The sequence below is a fragment of the Crocuta crocuta genome, unplaced genomic scaffold (genome assembly GCF_008692635.1).
Source record: "Crocuta crocuta isolate KB4526 unplaced genomic scaffold, BGI_CrCroc_1.0 scaffold64, whole genome shotgun sequence".
Taxonomy (NCBI): Eukaryota; Metazoa; Chordata; class Mammalia; order Carnivora; family Hyaenidae; genus Crocuta; species Crocuta crocuta.
The window spans coordinates 7,654,408-7,672,313 of NW_027530640.1; the positions used below are offsets into that span (position 1 = coordinate 7,654,408).

At 40.6% G+C, this 17,906-nt stretch overlaps 2 protein-coding genes across 4 annotated transcripts in view; both read left to right on the forward strand.

Annotated features, from left to right (window-relative positions):
* The window catches only part of CAMLG (calcium modulating ligand), an 8,367-nt gene extending 6,633 nt beyond the window's left edge, over positions 1-1,734 (forward strand). For both annotated transcript variants that reach the window (XM_077768646.1, XM_077768647.1), the window contains exon 4: positions 1,050-1,734. In XM_077768646.1, coding sequence (XP_077624772.1) covers positions 1,050-1,241 — 192 coding nt within the window. In that variant the 3' untranslated portion in view covers positions 1,242-1,734. The remainder of the gene's footprint in view (positions 1-1,049) is intronic.
* A 4,151-nt stretch (positions 1,735-5,885) lies between these two features.
* Positions 5,886-17,906, forward strand: part of DDX46 (DEAD-box helicase 46) — a 71,761-nt gene continuing 59,740 nt past the window's right edge. For both annotated transcript variants that reach the window (XM_077768648.1, XM_077768649.1), the window contains exons 1-4: positions 5,886-6,052; positions 9,555-9,740; positions 13,143-13,286; positions 17,699-17,795. In XM_077768648.1, coding sequence (XP_077624774.1) covers positions 6,036-6,052; positions 9,555-9,740; positions 13,143-13,286; positions 17,699-17,795 — 444 coding nt within the window. In that variant the 5' untranslated portion in view covers positions 5,886-6,035. The remainder of the gene's footprint in view (positions 6,053-9,554; positions 9,741-13,142; positions 13,287-17,698; positions 17,796-17,906) is intronic.

Here is a 17,906-nt window from a genome sequence, read left to right on the forward strand (position 1 = left end):
AAAAAAAAAAAATAAAAAAAAAACCAAAAACAGTTACCCTAAAAAAAAAAAAAAAAGGAAAATTCAGCCTTGAATCTGCTAAAAATTAGACAAGAAAATTTTTATCAGGGAATACATGTTCAGTGATATGCTACTGCATATGTAACAAGTGTGAATTGCTTTGCATGGCAGGTGGGGGCTCTACAGAATGTTCTGATGATTCTGTCACAAATAACTCCATCCTTAAGTATAGCTGTCACTATTCAGGCTTTCGTTGTCATGAGACTTTCCTTACAATGACATTTTTCCTCTCATTTTTATTCATCTAAATCTTGCTCATTCTTGAAGGCCTGTTTTCAATTTTCAATTCTACTTCCTTGTGAAATCTTTCATTGTGCTTTCTTTATGCATGTAACCCTGGACTAATTTCTATCTTCTTTGAGCCACTGTGCTATACATTATTCATGCCATTCACTGAGCAGTTATCTAAGATGATGCCCAGATTTCCAGCTTTTTTTTTTTTTAATTTTTTTTTTAAATGTTTCTTATTTATTTCTAGGAGAGAGAGAGAGAGAGAGACAGCGTGAGCAGGGGAGGGTCAGAGAGAGAGGGAGACACAGAATCTTAAGCAGGCTCCAGGCTCTGAGCTGGCAGTCAGCACAGAGTCCGATGCGGGGCTTGAACCCACGAACCGTGAGATCATGACCTAAGCGAAAGTCGGATGCTTAACTGACTAAGCCATCCAGGCGCCCCATGCTATTCCTGTTTTTGTCTTGTGCTGTTGTATATATCTTAAATTATTTTTATCTTGCCTCTAAGACTTTTTTTCATCTTTGATAGCATGTATGGTGTCTTTCCCCTTTTGCCTAGCAGTTTGCTGCTTTACCCATTATATGCTTAGTAAATATTACTGATTGATGTATTGAAACTTAATACATAGTTAAAACTATTAGTTAAAAACTATTAGTTTTGAATCATTTAGGCAAAAATAGCAGCACTGATAATGTATGTATAGTGCTTAAGTCATCTTTTGAAAGCTGTAAGATTTATTTAAGTCTTTTTGTGTACAGGGTGAAAAGAAGATAAAGACAACAGTACTAACAGCTGCACTTCTTTTATCTGGAATTCCCGCTGAAGTGATAAATCGATCAATGGATACCTATAGCAAAATGGGCGAAGTTTTCACAGATCTCTGTGTCTACTTTTTCACGTTTATCTTTTGTCATGAACTCCTCAATTACTGGGGCTCTGAAGTACCATGAAGCTTGAAGAACACAGAAGGAGAAGCTTATAAAAAAACAAGCAGCTTCTCAACTATACTGCAGTGTCTCTGAAAGAGGCAAATCAGTTTACACCTTTATGTCCTTCTTTTACTTTATAGGGTTGTAAAATCTGGTTAGGAATGGAATGGCAGGTTCCCGGATTTAAAAGTGTTGAGTATTGTATTAATACTGATGTGAAGAATAGACTACTATGGTCATTAATTGACTTTTCTTGTTTAAGTAGAATCCCTAGTCTCTACCTTTCTCTAACTTCTGAGGTTTGTAATTCCTCTTTTGGGAGCTGAGCTACTGCTTTAAAAGAGCAGATGCACATGGTCTCAGCCAACCCCAAGGGCTGTGACGTGTATTTGTGTCATCTGTCCTGAGAAATGGAGCCGTCTTAAAAATAAAATGGAAGAAACTAAATTGTCTTATGTTAAGTCTGCATGTTTTAACTTAAAAGGGCTAAATAAGGTAGCCAATTTTATCTTTTCTTGCTGAGTGTCTTAATTTTTACTTCAGCATAAGTATGGAGTAATAGAGGAAGTGATTAACATTCATACATGTGAAATTAGAGGGTATTTATGAGGATATTTATTTTAATTTTTATTTATGAGAATTTTTTATTACCAAACTCAGAATTAGAAATCTTCACTTTTGAGTTTTCAGTTTCTAGAACTAAGATTTTTAAGCAAACTAGAACAGCATGATTGGTATATATAAAAATGGAATTTGAAAATTGACTGGGTATGTAACCCAATATCATAGATACCCTTTTAACTAACTTGAAAACTGTCATATTTGGAAGGTTATAAAACATTAAGTGTTAATATTGCTTGGTATTACATTTCCTTAAAGATTTTTGTATGGTCTATTTGATTAATCCTTGTGAAATTAAAACATATATACCTTTTTTTTTTAAGTTTTATTTATTTAAGTAATCTCTGTATCCAGAGTGAGGCTCGAACTCATCACATCAAGATCAAGAGTTGCACGCCCCTCTGACTGAGTCAGTCAGGCAACCTCAAAAACATATACCCTTCTTTTTTTTCATTAGTGTCAGAATCTTCATTTTTTTGTCATTTAACTCTGAACCAGAATAATAGAGAATAAGGATAATAATTTAAGTGTGTCCCCCTGACTTAGGCTAAGATGATGAGCACATGTTCTTCCTGATTCCATAATGAATCCATTATCAAGAGTAAAAAAACATCTTCGGATTTGTCACTTCCCCCCAATCCCTAGGAATACACTAGTGGTCTTAAATTGTACATGTTTACTTTTGTTTCTTTAAAAAAAAAAAAAAAAAGGCCCCATTCAATCGGTTGACACATGCCAAGCTTTAATACTTGTAGATCATTATCAAATTTACTTCAGATGGAAGAGCTAGCTATAAGACATCTGTGTCTGTTGGTGCCCCTTTTTTTTATTCAGCCAGTTGGCATCTCCGTCATAATTTGCTTAAGTATGTTGAATAATATCAAACAGAAATGGTAGTTTCTTAGTGGTGGGAATAATGAAGAATTTTTTACTTTAGACATTTCAAGGACTTGAAATGTATATGAGTAAAACCTAGATTGAAAAGTGACACCTTATGGGGCACCTGGGTGGTTCAGTCGTTGGGCATCTGACTTCAGCTCAGGTCATGATCTCATAGTTTGTGGGTTCGAGCCCCGTGTTGGGCTCTGTGCTGACAGCTCAGGGCCTGGAGCCTGTTTCAGATTCTGTGTCTGCCTCTCCCTTGATCACACTCTGTCTCTCTCTGTCTCCCTCTCCCTCTCAAAAATAAAATAAATAAAGATTAAAAAAGAAAAAGTGACACCTTCAACCAATAGTTTTATAGTCTGATTAGTTGTATAAATGGATGTGTGGCACCACCATTGGTACTAAAAACAGTAAGAAGGTTATGAGACCCTTAGAACTGGTTAATTAGGTGTGCCTGGCAGGCCCATTTGGAGGAACATATGACTCATGGTCTTGGGGTTGTGAATTCAAGCCCCATGTTGGGTGTAGAGATTACTTAATAATAGTTTTAAAAAAATGAACTTAGAATCAAAATCTGCTTTGGAAGCCAGGGCATTTTGTTAAAAGTGATGTATTGGAGACATACTGGACTATAATTACTTCTTTTATCTGTCCTAATAGTTAAAAGAGTTTTTTTCTGGGACATAGAATTGCTATGAGCTTAACATAAACATATTGTGAACTTAAAAGCCCATCAGAATTGTCACATGATTGTATTCTCTTAAAAATGATTTAGAAATGCACTGTTTTAAAAAGAGCTCTGGGCTAGGTATCAGATGCATGGTTTCTGGTTCCAGTTTAGATTCCAAAAAGATTAGTGACGTAGGATTAAGTTTGTTTCCTCAGTCTCAGTTTCCTCATTTAAAATCAAGAAATTCAAGTATATGATTTAAAAAATCTGTTCCAGCTGTAACATTAACTTTGGCATGGGCTCATCCAGTTTCTTGGCTTCAAATACCACACTGTTAAGTGCTTGCGACCCCTAGCTCTCAGACAACCTCTATTTCTCCCTTGAACTCCAGACTCCTGTATCCCCTTATGTTCCCGTTACCTCCTGGATGTCTAGTAGGCATCTCCAACATCACATTACTGTAACAGATCCACTGATTTCTTCCCCTTCCCCTGCCTAATCTGTTTCCACGCCTTTCTTGTCTCCACAAGTTCACCACGACCCTCGGTAGTTCTGTTCAAAACCTGAGAGTCCTGTTTTTGTTTTTGTTTTTAACGTTTACTTATTTTGAGAGAGTGAGAGGGAGAATCCCAAGCGGGCTCCATGCTCGTGCAGACCCCAACACGAGACTCGATCCAAGTGTGAGATCATGGCCTGAGCCAATATCAAGAGTCGGACCCCGGCACCTCCTGATTGTCCTCTTTATGCCTTTCTTTCCCTCACAGTTCACATTCAATTTATCAGTAGTGTTTGGAGAGCTGCTTGGAATACATCCAGAATCTGACCACTTCTCAGGGTCTCCGTGTTTAAGTCACTAGTGGTTTCCTGTTTTTCCTAGACTGAAACTCACCCTTGTTACATTGCCTACGTATAAGCAAAGTATAGTGGCTGGACTACCTCCTGAAACCAAGAGTCCGACGCTTATTTGACTGAGCCACCCAGGTTCCCCTAAAACATTAAAGTTTACAGTTTGGAGTGCTTGGGTGGCTCAGTTGTTAAGTATCTGTCTTCTGATCTCACAGTTCGTGAGTTGGAGCCCCGCATCGAGCTCTCTATTGTCAGTGCAGACCCTGCTTTGGATCCTCTGTCTCCCTGTCTCTTCCCCTTCTCTGTGTGCTCTCTCTCTCTCAAAAATAGATAAACAAACAAACAAACAAAATAGGGTTGCCTGGGTGGCTCAGTTGGTTAAGCATCGGCTTTTGGTTTTGGCTCAGGTCATCATCTCATGGTTGGAGGGATTGAGCACTCGCCTGCTGGGCTCTGCTCTGGCAGTGTGGAGCCTGCTTGGGGTTCTCTTGTCTCCCTCTCTCTGCTCCTCCTCCACTCACACTGTCTGTGTCTCTCTGAAAATAAATAAATTTTAAAATAAAAATTAAGGTTTACAGTTAAATGAATTTTGACAAATGTATATACATCTATGTGTTAACGACCACAGTCATTATCTAGAATTTTTCTATCATCCTTACATATAAGAAAGTAAAAAAGTACAGAAGTACGTAAAATATGAGAGCCTCTCTCCAACTGCATTACAGCTTTCTGCTAAAACAGTGCTTAACATTTCAGTGTGTGTTCTGCTAGGTGAGTCATTCTCAACCTTGAGTGTGCTTCAGAATCACTAAAGAAGCTCAGAAATGCACAGGAAGCACTCCAGACCAATTAAATCAGAATATGGGAATGGTATACATGCATCCATGTATTCTTTTTTTAAGATTTATTTTTAAGTAATATCTATGCCTAATATGGGCTCCAACTCATAACCTGGAGATCATGAGCCACGTGCTCTACCGAATGAGCCAGCCAGGTTCACCATTCATGAATTTTTTTTTTAAACTTCCAAGCTCAGACGATATTGAGAACCACTATAATCCTACAAATATATTTTTAGCTCTCATCCTCTTCTCCACCACCTCAACTCCTCTCATTCTTCACCTCTCATCTCAAAGGTTACATCTTCAGGGATCTCTTTGAATCCCTCCCCTATGCTGTAATCCTTCTTATATGTGCTCGTGGTTTTAGTTATGTCTGTATCCACTATATTGTAAGCTCCTCGGATCTAGGACATGCACCTACCATACAATACATACAAATGAATGAATGTATAAACGAATGAGTGTGAAATGGAGGTGTTTGTACCATCACTTAGCGCAGGTTAAGGAGGGCGGTAGTATAAGTCCTGGGACAACTCAGGGATGCCTATGGCGCCTTGGTGGCTCTTGCGGGAAAGACCCTCACATGGGCTGCAAAGCCAAGGCGCCTTCCTTCACTTCACGAACGCACAGAGACACCCAAGGACTTGCAGGGGAAACCCGGGAGAGGACGCGTTTCGGCGCGGCCGGCGTTGTGCGGCCTCCAGCAGAGAGGAGGCGCTATGGAGAAATAGCCGCTTCCGGCCCGCTTTTCCCTTCACTCTTGCCACCGGCGCCAACACATCCTGTTTTCGTTGGCTGCTCGCTGCTTTCGGATGGCTGCCACCGCTGTAGCTGCTGCTCACTGTTAGTGCTGCTCCTCGCCCGGCTAGCTGAGGGAGGCGCGGCCTCTTCTTTTGTCCGGTTACCCTGCGCGTTGTCCCGAAGGTCGCCGCTCTTCTCGCGGTCGGCAGCATGGGCCGGGAGTCACGGTGAGGCGGCTCGCTGAGCGGGCGGGCGGCTTCCTTGAAGTGGGGGAAACAGGCGGGAGGTGAGGTGGCAGCGGGGCCAGGCCTGACCCCGGGCGGCCCCACGTGCGGCCGGCGCTGACCCCGGCCACCTAGAGGGGCTGGGGGACCCGGGGCGAGGGAGTGGCTGTACTTGGGCGGGTGATGGCCATAGGGTTCCCAGCACTGCCATCGCGGGTTCCAGCCTCTGGAGCGGGACCACTCCTCCAGGGCGTCAGTGATTGGGCATCACATCCCGCCATTTCCACGGAGCCCACCGTGATCGCTCAGGCAGTAGTGATCCCAGATGAATTTCTTACAGTTCGCATTTGCCACGTTTCCTTGGCGCCTGTTGCTGCCTGTTTTAGTTCTTTGTGTGGTATTTTCCCAAGTCAGTTGAAAGGAGCATGGAGACAAAAATTTCTACATCACCTAAAACGTTGTACATGACTAGGCTTTTAGTGGCCTACGATAATTGTTGCATGGAGATTTGTTTTGCAGATAGATTTCATATTTCTTTGTTACGTGTTTTCTGTCCTTTTAAAACTGGATTGGGAGGTCTTTATTAGAATTAGGATATCTCTTCAGAACTTTATTACCTGGTTTGAGACCTTGAGGTTTTAATTTTACTGATAAGTATTTGCTTTGTATTTAGCAGTAACTAAAAGATCCTTTTTATCTGGGATATAAATAATAAGTTTATTTTTTAATTAAACAATTTTTTAAAAGTTCAGAGATGGGAAGGAGCCAGCTGTTAGAGAAATAAGTGAAGAACCCAGTTTGTAGTGGTAGGAGATAGGTTCTGAAACCCAGTTGGGTTCAGAATGTGGGTGGATTGTAGATTTAGTTTCAAAGTTGAGATTTTAATTGTGAACCTATGAAGATTTTGAGTAAGAAATGGGTGTGTATGTTTATGTAATATGGTCAGAACTCTGCTTTATGAAGATTACCTTAGCAGCAATGAGTAAAACAGATTTAAGGGAAAAGGGAATAGAAGCAAGAAGACTTCAAAAGGTTTTCTAAAATGCCCTAATCAGGGGCGCCTGGGTGGCTCAGTTAGTTAAGTATCTGACTTCGGCTCAGGTCATGATCTCACAGTTTGTAGGTTCGAGCCCCATATCGGGCTCTGTGCTGACAGCTCAGAGCCTGGAGCCTGTTTCAGATTCTGTGTCTTAGTCTCTCTCTGCCCCTCCCCCATCTCATGGTGTCTCTTTCTCAAAAATAAATAAAATAAAATGCCCTAACTAGATAGCTCTGATGTGGACTAATGACAGTGAGAACTCTGAAGAGGTGATAAAATGTGAAAAGAATCACAAAGGTGAAGTTGGTGATATTTGGTGTTTTATTGGTTGTATAGAATGAGAAAGATACTGAAGATGATTTATATTTTGAGTCTATTGACTGAAAGTTCGGATGATAAATAGTTTGGGGAGGGAAAGGAAGTAAGTTTGGGTTTCTAGGGGCACCTGGGTGTCTCAGTCACTTAAGTGTCCAACTTCAGCTCAGATCATGATCTTGTGGTTTGTGAGTTCCAGCCCCGCATTGGGCTCTGCTGACCGTGCCGAGCCCGGAGCCTGCTTTGGATTCTTTGTCTCCCTCTCTCTCTGACCATATCCTGCTGACTCTCTATCTCTCACTCTCTCTCTCAAAAATAAATAAACATTAAAAAACAAATTTGGGTTTCTGCACATTGAATTTCAGGTGTCTAAAGGTACACTCTTTCCCTAGCCATCTTATCCACGTTTATCGCTTTAAGTAGCCTTTTGTACACTGATGACTCCCTTGGTGAACTCTTGACTCATATTTTAGCTACTTCCTGTACATCTCCATGTAAATGCCTGATATCCTGATTTCCCACTCTCCCTCCATATCTACTCCTCAAGCTCCCTCCCTATCTTAGTATGGAACAACTTTGTCTTTCTCCTCAGTCCAGCCAAGTATCTCAGCAATATCCACGACTTCTCCCTTGCTGTCACACTTGACATTGAATTAGTCCTTAAATACAGTCCGCTTCACAGTATTCACATTTGCCACTTCTTTTTTTTTTTTTTAATTTTTTTTAATGTTTTATTTATTTCTAGGAGAGAGAGAGAGAGAGACAGCGTGAGCAGGGGAGGGTCAGAGAGAGAGGGAGTCACAGACTGAAGCAGGCTCCAGGCTCTGAGCTGGCAGTCAGCACAGAGCCCGACGCGGGGCTCGAACCCACGAACCGCGAGATCATGACCTAAGCGAAAGTCGGACGCTTAACCGACTAAGCCACCCAGGCGCCCCCACATTTGCCACTTCTTATGGCAACTCTGCACCTGACGTTCTGATCCAAGCCACTACTCTCTTACTTGGGTGATTGCTAGCATTCTACCTGTTTTCCTTGCTTCTGCACTTGCATTCCTTTAGTTTTTTCTCCCCTCAGCAGCCAGAGTAATGCTTGCTTTTTTTTTTTTTTTTTAAGTTTATTTATTTTGAGAGAGTGTGTACAGGTGCATTTGTTTGGAAGAGGGAGAGGGAGAGAGAGCATCCTAAGCAAGCTCCATGCTGTCAGCTCCTAGGCTGGAAACTAGGAATCATGAGGTCATGACCTGAGCCTAAAAATCAAGAGTCTGATACTTAATCAGCTTAGCCACCCAGGCACCCCAGACTAATGCTTTAAAAACATTAGTGAGGTGACGTTATTCCTGTGCTTAGAACCTTCCAGTCACTTCTCAACTTACCCAGATCTATAAGGCTCTACAAATCTCTGCATATTGGCTGCCCTATGGTATCTTTGAACTCATTTCATGGTACTCTTTCTTGGTCATTCAGCCCTAGCCACATCTGCCTTCCTTGCTGTTCCTTGGACACACCAGTCAAGCTTCCTCCTCAGGGACTTTGCAATTGTACCTTTTGCCTGAAAAGTGTCTCCCCAGTATAATCTACACGGTTCCTTTTACTTTTTTCAAACCTCTGAAATGTCTCAGCATGTTTTCCTACCTCCTACCTCCCATCCTCTCTCTTTCATCTAATCTGTTTTTCTCCATAGCACCACGTGATGTATTGTGTATTTTTTCCTTATTGGTCATCTCTTTCTTTACCAGAAAGCTAGTTGCTTGGTGCCCAGCGGTAGGAGTTTGGTTGTTGTTGTTGTTTTTGTTGTTTTTTTTTTTTTAACTGTCCTTGCTTCCCTTTTAGGATAGTTTTTTCCCTCTACATGGACTATAACTGAAGGGATCATTACTTCCCCCTGACTTTAAGAGTTGATGTAGGGTAGGGGCACCTGGCTGGCTCAATCAGAAGAGCATGTGACTCTTGATCTCGGGGTTGTGAGTTCAAGCCCCATGTTGGTTGTAGAGATTAAAACCTTTTTAAAAAAAAAAAAAAAAAAGAGTTGATGTATAAAAAGTTCTTTCATTGTTTAATTTGTGTGCTGAGATATTTTGGGAAAATGTGATTAAAAAAATACAACAGAAGCTAACTGTGTTTGCTAAACTTAATCTTGACTTTACTATTCTAGCCATTATCGGAAGCGATCAGCATCAAGGGGACGCTCTGGAAGTCGATCTAGAAGTCGCTCACCTGACAAAAGAAGTAAACGTGGAGATGACAGACGGTCTAGAAGCAGAGATAGAGATAGAAGAAGAGAGAGATCTCGTAGCAGGGATAAGAGAAGATCTCGGTCAAGAGACCGGAAGCGCCTGAGGTAAGACATTAATCTCCTAAAGATTTATGATAAATTGGGCCTTCTCTGCTAAATTTGTCTTCTTCAAAAGTGTGACTTGGACTGGATTTTAGTGGCCCCTTTATGGGCACTTTGTTTTAACCTCAGATCGTTTGGTTAGGTCCAGAAGTGATTTGCCTGGAACGGTGGCTGTCAACAGTATTTTAAGTTTGAAAACTTTAGGCTGTATTTCTTGTAGTCCAAAGAGAACCAAATAAATAAAAATAAAGCGTGGGCAGTGTCCAGCTGGCTTAGTGGGTAGAGCATACATTCTTAATTGCTGGGTTGTGAGTTTTGCCCCATGTTGGGTGTGGGGGCCTAGTTAAAAAAAACAAAGAGAACCTTCAGAGCCCCGTGAGGGAAGTTTTAAAAGCCAGTAAAAGATACGATAATATGCTTTTTTTTTTTTTTTTAAAGGGTGTTCTGTTCTAATTCTGTCCCAAGAGGGCTGACCACTGTGTTCAGAGCAGCCACTAAAGATAACAGGAGGAGGAAAAAGAACAGAGCTACCCAAGCCCTGCTTGCTGTTTGACAATTTTTTTTCAAGAAAAAAATTTTTTTTTTACCTTATTTTAGCTTAATTGCAGTGTAACACATACATAAAAGAGCACAAATAATAATTATACAGCTTAATGAACTATGAAAAAGTGAACACATCTGAGTTCCAGCCCCCAGGCCAAGAAATGTAGAACATTACTAGCACACCCGAAACCTCCTCACCTGAAAAATATTTTTTAAAGATTGGTATTTTTTTAAATTTTTTTTTTAAGTTTTATTTATTTCTAGGGGAGAGAGAGAGAGAGAGCGTGAACAGGGGAGGGTCAGAGAGAGAGGGAGTCACAGACTCTGAAACAGGCTCCAGGGTCTGAGCTGGCAGTCAGCACAGAGCCCGACCTGGGGCTTGCACCCACAAACCACGAGATCATAACCTAAGCGAAAGTCAGACACTTAACCGACTAAGCCACCCAGGTGCCCCTAAAGATTGGTATTTTTAAGTAATCTCTGTACCCAGTGTAGGGCTCAGGCTTACCGGAGATCAAGAGTTGTTGGTTGCTCTACCAACTCAGCCAGCCCGGTGCCCCTGTTTGACACAATTTAAAAATAAAACATTTTAGATTTAAATGAAAGAAAGCCCTAATTTTTATTTTACTTGCTTACATATTCCTAGGCACCACTCAAGCAGCTGTAACCTTTCTAGAGGTGAAAAACATTGTCTTTAAATAAAAAATATTCCCTACACCAAAGAAATATTTCTGATAAGCTTTTTTTTATTAAAATAGGAAAGAAGACAAGGTTGGTGCTATAAATTAATCGCAGAAAAAAGACTATCTTTTTCAGTGTGTTTTTTTTTTTTTTTTTTTTAAATTTATTTCTGAGAGAGCAAGACAGTGTGAACAGGAGAGGGTCAGAGAGAGGGGAGGCACAGAATCTGAAACAGGCTCCAGATTCTGAGCTGTCAGCACAGAGCCCAACATGGCCGCGAACCCACAAACTGTGAGATCATGACCTGAGCCGAAGTCAGACGCTCAACTGACTGAGCCACCCAGGCACCCCTAGACTATCTTTTTCAAACATTAGAAGGAGAACTAACAAAGGTATTACATGGTACTCAGCGAGAATATTTGTCTAGGAGAATACGTATAGCGCCGCTTCCTCAGTTTCTTCTTAGGTGTCCCAGGAACAGTTTCATATGATTCAGTCAAGTGTGTGTTAAGTGAAATTGATTAAGATTTGGTCTTTGACTTTTTTTTTTTTTAAATGTTTTTTATTTATTTCTAGGAGAGAGAGAGAGAGACAGCGTGAACAGGGGAGGGTCACAGAGAGAGGGAGTCACAGACTGAAACAGGCTCCAGGCTCTGAGCTGGCAGTCAGCACAGAGCCCGACGCGGGGCCCGAACCCACGAACCGTGAGATCATGACCTAAGCGAAAGTCGGGCGCTTAATGGACTAGGCCACCCAGGCGCCCCTGGTCTTTGACTTTTGAGAGTGAAAGTAGAATCACGAGGTTTTAGGTGCACTTGGTGGCTCAGTCAGTTAAGCGTCCAACTTTGGCTCAGGTCATGATCTCACAGTTAATGAGTTTGAGCCCTGCATTGGGCTCTTTGCTGTCAGCGCTGTCTCTGCTTCAGACCCTCTGTCTCTCTCTGCCCCTCTTCTACTTGTGCTTTTTTTTCTTTATCTCAAAAATAAATAAACTTAAAAAAAAAAGAACCATGAGGTTTTAGCACAAGAAAGATTTTGAGATTATCTACGTGAAGTCTCCATATCATATAGATGAGGAAACTGTGAGCCACAGAGTTGATCTGCCATATATCATGTGACTGCCAACTCTAGAATAGAAATTCTTGTTTCCTACTCTCCGTGTCTGTGATCTTTCCATAGCCCCATTCTGCGTTTTCTTATACTTAGGTTTTGGCTGATTATGAGTTTTATGAGTTTTAGATTTTCTACTTTAGGCCATAGATTTCAAAACTATTACTATAGATTTGGTATGTTTTTCAACAAATAACGTTTTGTAATTAATATCCTCAGTTTTTGTTGACCACTTGTAAGAACTGGCTTTATTTGTTCCCTATTTATTAAAGTTTATTTATTTATTTTGAGAGGGGGAAGGACAGAGAGAATTAAAAGCAAGCTCCATGCTATCATGCTGTCAGTGCAGAGCCCAGTGAGGGCCTTGAACTCACTAATCCTGGGATCATGACCTGAACCAAAACCAAGAAACAAAAAAAAAAGGGGGGAGGGGGGCGCCTGGGTGGCTCAGTTGGTTAAGTGTCCAACTTTGGCTCAGGTCATGATCTCACGGTTTGTGAGTTTGAGCCCCGCATTGGGCTCTGTGCTGACAGCTAGCTCAGAGCCTGGAGCCTGTTTCGGATTCTGTGTCTCCCTCTCTCTTTGACCCTCCCCTGTTCTCGCTGTCTCTCTCTCTCAGAAATAAATAAAACATTAAAAAAAAAAAAAAAACAAGAGTCGGACACTTAACAAACAGACTGAGCTACCCAGGCACCCCACTTGTTCCCTATCTATTATCTATTTATTTATTTTTAAAGTTTACTTATTTTGAGAAAGAGAAAGAGACCGTTGGGGAGGGGCAGAGAGAGAGAGAGGGAGAGAGAATCCCAAGCAGGCTCTACAGTGTCAGAGCTCACCAACTCGATCTCACCAACCATGAGACCATGACCTGAGTGAAAACCAAGAGGCAGACACTTAACCAACTGAACTACCCAGGTGCACCAGTTTTTCCCTATTTATATCTGATTTGATGGTTAATTGAAATCTCTGCTTTTAATGGTTATAATAAAGAAGGTTTTTTCAATGTGGCACAGAAACATCTGAAAGAAGCTCTGATTGGTCACAGATGAATGAAAAGTGTCCTCCTTTCAGGCGTTCCAGAAGTAGAGAGAGAGAGAGAAGTCGAGAGCGAAGAAGATCTCGAAGTCGAGACAGGAGACGCTCAAGGAGTAGAAGCCGAGGCCGACGATCCAGATCCTCCAGTCCTGGCAATAAAAGCAAGAAAGCTGAGAATAGGTAATGTTACCATTGGACTGAATCTGTCATGCAGTTTGGGGACTGACTCTTCACTATTCTTTCTTCTTCTTCTTCTTTTTTTTTTTTTTACTGGTTTTGGCTTCTATGATATACTGTTGGTTGAATTTTAATAGGTTATAAAGCTTGTAATTTTGTTGGTAAATACTGCATTTGATTAGTTTTAACACTCATAATACATTGTTCTCTTCTTTAATACCTGCTTTTAATGGTCAGGAATATATTGTGTAAACATCTTCCTAGGAGCTCTGTTCTTTCTTTAGAGGTTATGTTTTTAGCATTTCTGACATTGATTAACAGATAACTTTTTAAAATATTTATTTATAATGTTAAAAAAATGTTTTCTTGTTTATTTATTTTTGGGAGGGGGAGAGAGAGAGAGACAGAGCATGAGCAGGGGAGGGGCAGAGAGAGGGAGACAGAGAATCCAAAGCAGGCTCCAGACTCTGAGCTGTCAGCACAGACCCGGACACGGGGCTGGAACTCAACTGACTGCGAGATCATGACCTGAGCCAAAGTCTGCCGCTTAACTGACTGAGCCCCCCAGGTGCCCCTAATGTTTATTTTTGAGAGAGAGGAAGAGAGAGCATGAGCAGGATAGAGGAAGGGAGAGAGGGGAGAGAAAATCTTAAGCAGGCTCTGCTAACAGCTTAAAGCCAGACATGGGACTCAGACTCGTAAACCATGAGATTGAGACCTGGGCTAAAATCAAGAGTCAGACGGTTAACTGACTGAGCCACCCAAGCATCCCATTTGACAGTTTTTAAATCATGACATGTATTGCTGAATTGCTGTTCAGGATGGGTGTGAACTTTGCTTGTGTTAAATTAAATATACATGTTTCCTTAAGATGACAGTACTATTCAATTTTGAGTTATTGTTTACATCTTTTAGACATATGTTTACTCTTTTTTGTGTGTGTGGTTTATATTTACTCTTGATATTTCTCGTCAATGGCTTGTTCTTTGCCTGTTTTTAAAAGTGGTGTCAAAGGATAGTCAATACATGAATTTGTGTCTGTTTCTGTATGTTGTTCATATTAGCCATGAGTGTTTTTCTCCTGTTGTTAATTTTGTTGGTTTTACCTTTATTTTACAAAGGTCCATGTCATAATATTCATTGGGACTATTTTGCGTTATAAATAAAATACAAATTGAGAAAAGTGAATGAAGTATAAATATGCAGTTTATTAAATAATTGTAAAGCAATACCTATGTAAACACCACTAAGGTTAAGAAAGACAACATTGTGAGTATCTCCCAGAAGCCCTCCATGTTTCCTTCTCTTTTTTAAAAAAAGATGTTTTTTATAGTGTATTTATTTTTGACACAGAGAGAGACAGAGCAGGAGTGGGGGAGGGGCAGAGAGAGAGACACACACACACACACACACAGAACCTGAAGCAGGCTCCAGGCTCTGAGCTGTCAGCACAGACACCAATGCAGGGCTCCAACCCATGAATCGCGAGATCATGACCTGAGCTGAAGTTGGACACTTAACTGACTGAGTCACCTAGGCTCCCTTGGGTTGCTTCTTTAAAAACTGATTTATAGGAGGTTTTTGTTGTTATTGCTGAATATCTTGGATGGTTTATTATTTTTTTTATGAATGGCAAATGTATTCTTTTACTCTGTGGTTGGTCTTTTTCACTCTGCAATGATACTTTTGATGAACAGAGATAGATTAATAAGAAACATTTCTCAATTCATTTTATGTATTGACAAGAATGTAGATATAAAAACCTGACGGAGGGCAATGTGAGAAAATTGTAGGCTATATTCATTCTTTTTTTTAAAAATACTTTGTTTATTTCTGAGAGAGAGAGAGAAAGTGAGCAAGGAGGGACAGAGAGGGAGGGAGGACACAGAATCTGAAGCAGGCTCCAGGCTTCAAGTTGTCAGTGCAGAGCCCGATGTGGGGTTCAAACTCATGAACTGCGAGATTATAACCTGAGCCAAAGTCAGACTCTCAATTGACTGTGTCACCCAGGTGCTCCTTTAAATGTTTATTTATTGTGAGAGAGAGAGAGAGAGAGAGAGAGCGCATGTGAGTAGGGAGTGGCAGAAAGAGAGAGAGAATCCCAAGCAGGCTCTGCACCGTCAGTGCAGAGACCGACTCAGGGCTTGATCTCATGAACTGTGAGATCATGATTTGTGAGATCATGACATGAGCTCAAATCAAGAGGAGGCTTAACCACCTGAGTCACCCAGGCGCCCCAGGAAATATGTCTTATTAATTTCAATATACATTCATGTTTAAAAGTTTTTAGCACACAAGGGGGCCTGGTTGGCTTACTGCTGTCAAGCGTCTGGCTCTTGGTTTCGGTCAGGTCATGATCTCACAGTTAGTTCATGGAATTGAGCCCTGCTGTGCTGACAGTGTGGATCCAGCTTCTTGCTTGGAATTCTCTCTCTCTCTCTCTCTCTCTCTCTCCTGTGCTACTTCCCTGCTCATGCTCATCCTCTCTCTCTCAAAAATAAATAAATAAACATAAAAAAAGTTCTTGGCATACATGGATAGAAAAGTATTTGACAGACCTATTAAAAAATTAGAAATGCAGCAACATAAACAATCCTGAAGAGCAAGATACAAGGGCTTGGTCTACCAGATATTAACATTTATCATAAACTTGTAGAAATTAAGAGTGGTTTTAGTGTAGGGATAGACAAATAGATCAGTGGAACCATGTAAAGAGCCCAGAAACAGATCCCCACGTATATAGTAATATAATAAATGACAATGCAGTTAGTGGGAAAAAGTTTTTTCAATAAGTGATACTAAGGACATTTGCTATAATATAATGAAATAGGACCACCTACCTCATTCTGGACACAAAAGCAGATTAAAGACCAAATTTGATGGCAAAATTTTAAACATTTTAGGAGTTTATATCAGAGAGTATCTTTATCACCTCTGGATATCTTCATCAAATCTAGAGGGATGTCTAATGTACTTTTATTTATTTACTTATTTTTATATTTTTATTTATTTCTAGGAGAGAGGGAGAGAGACAGCGTGAACAGGGGAGGGTCAGAGAGAGAGGGAGATATAGACTCCGAAATAGGCTCCAGGCTCTGAGCTGGCAGTCAGCACAGAGCCCGACGCGGGGCTTGAACCCACAAACTGCGAGATCATGACCTAAGTGAAAGTCGGACGCTTAACCGACTAAGCCACCCAGGCACCCCTCTAATGTACTTTTCAGAACACCAATTAGGGGCTCCTGGGTGGCTCAGTTGGTTAAGCACCCGACTTTGGCTCAGGTCATGATCTCACGGTTCGTGGGTTCGAGCCCTGTGTTGAGCTGTATGCTGACAGCTAGCACAGAGCCTGGAGCCTGCTTCAGATTCTGTGTGTGTCTCTCTCTCTCTGACCCTCTCCTGCTCATGCTGTCTCTATCTCTCTCTCTCTCTCAGAAATAAATAAAACATTTAAAAAAAAAGAATTAAAAAAAAAATAAAAGCACCAATTATAAAGAGGGTAAAAATAGACTGAATTGATTGGATTAAAATTAAGAAATTTTATTCATCAGGCAGAGAAGGACAAATATCATATGTTTGCACGTATAGGAGGATTAGGAGGAACTTGATGNTAAAAATGATTACATATTAAATTATCTTGTAGAATATTAATGTTTTGGTATATTTATTTTTTTTTAAGTTTTTAAAATGTTTTATTTATTTCTGAGAGAGAAAGAAACAGTGCGAGCAGGGGAGGGTCAGAGAGAGATGGAGACACAGAATCTGAAACAGGCTCCAGGCTCTGAGCTGGCTGTCAGCACAGAGCCCAATGCAGGGCTCGAACCCATGAAACTTGAGATCCTGACCTGAGCCGAAGTTGGACGCTTAACCGACTAAGCCACCCAGGCACCCCTAATGTTTTGGTATATTTCTCTATATGTTAAATTTTACCTCCTATTTAAATTGTGTAACTATTTTTATATGATATGTCTACTTTTTCTTGGGCAAATTGCCATATATTTAATAATTAATAATAGTTATTAGTTACAGGATTAAGTTTTCATTATATTTCCAGGATGTTTATTAATGTAATATAAAAGTGAAATTGACTCTTAGAAGTTTCTTACTTAAAAAGTAAAATTCAGGTCTTTAAAAATATTTTAAGGGGTGTCTCGGTGGCTCAGATGGTTAAGCATTCGTCTTCAGCTCAGGTCATGATCTTGCACTTTGTGAGTTTGAGCCCCGCATCAGGCTCTGTGCTGACAGCTCAGAGCCTGGAGCCTGCTTCAGATTCTGTGTCTCCCTCTCCCTCTGCCCCTCCCCTGCTCACACTCTGTCTCTGTCTCTCAAAAATAAAACTTAAAAATTAAAAAAAAATTTCCGTAATGTGAATGTTTCTGAGCACAAACAGATAATGTTTCTTTCTTTTTTTTGTAGGTCTAGGTCTAAAGAGAAAACAGATAGTGGGGAAAGTTCTAAAGAGAAGAAGAAAGACAAAGATGACAAGGAGGATGAAAAAGAAAAAGATGCTGGTGTATGTTTACTAACTTAAATAATTGTATAATATCAACTTTGCTTCTGTAGTCACAAATTGTTGGGGTTTTTTTTTATTGCTAATTTATGGTCTTTTTTAATTTTCAAAAAT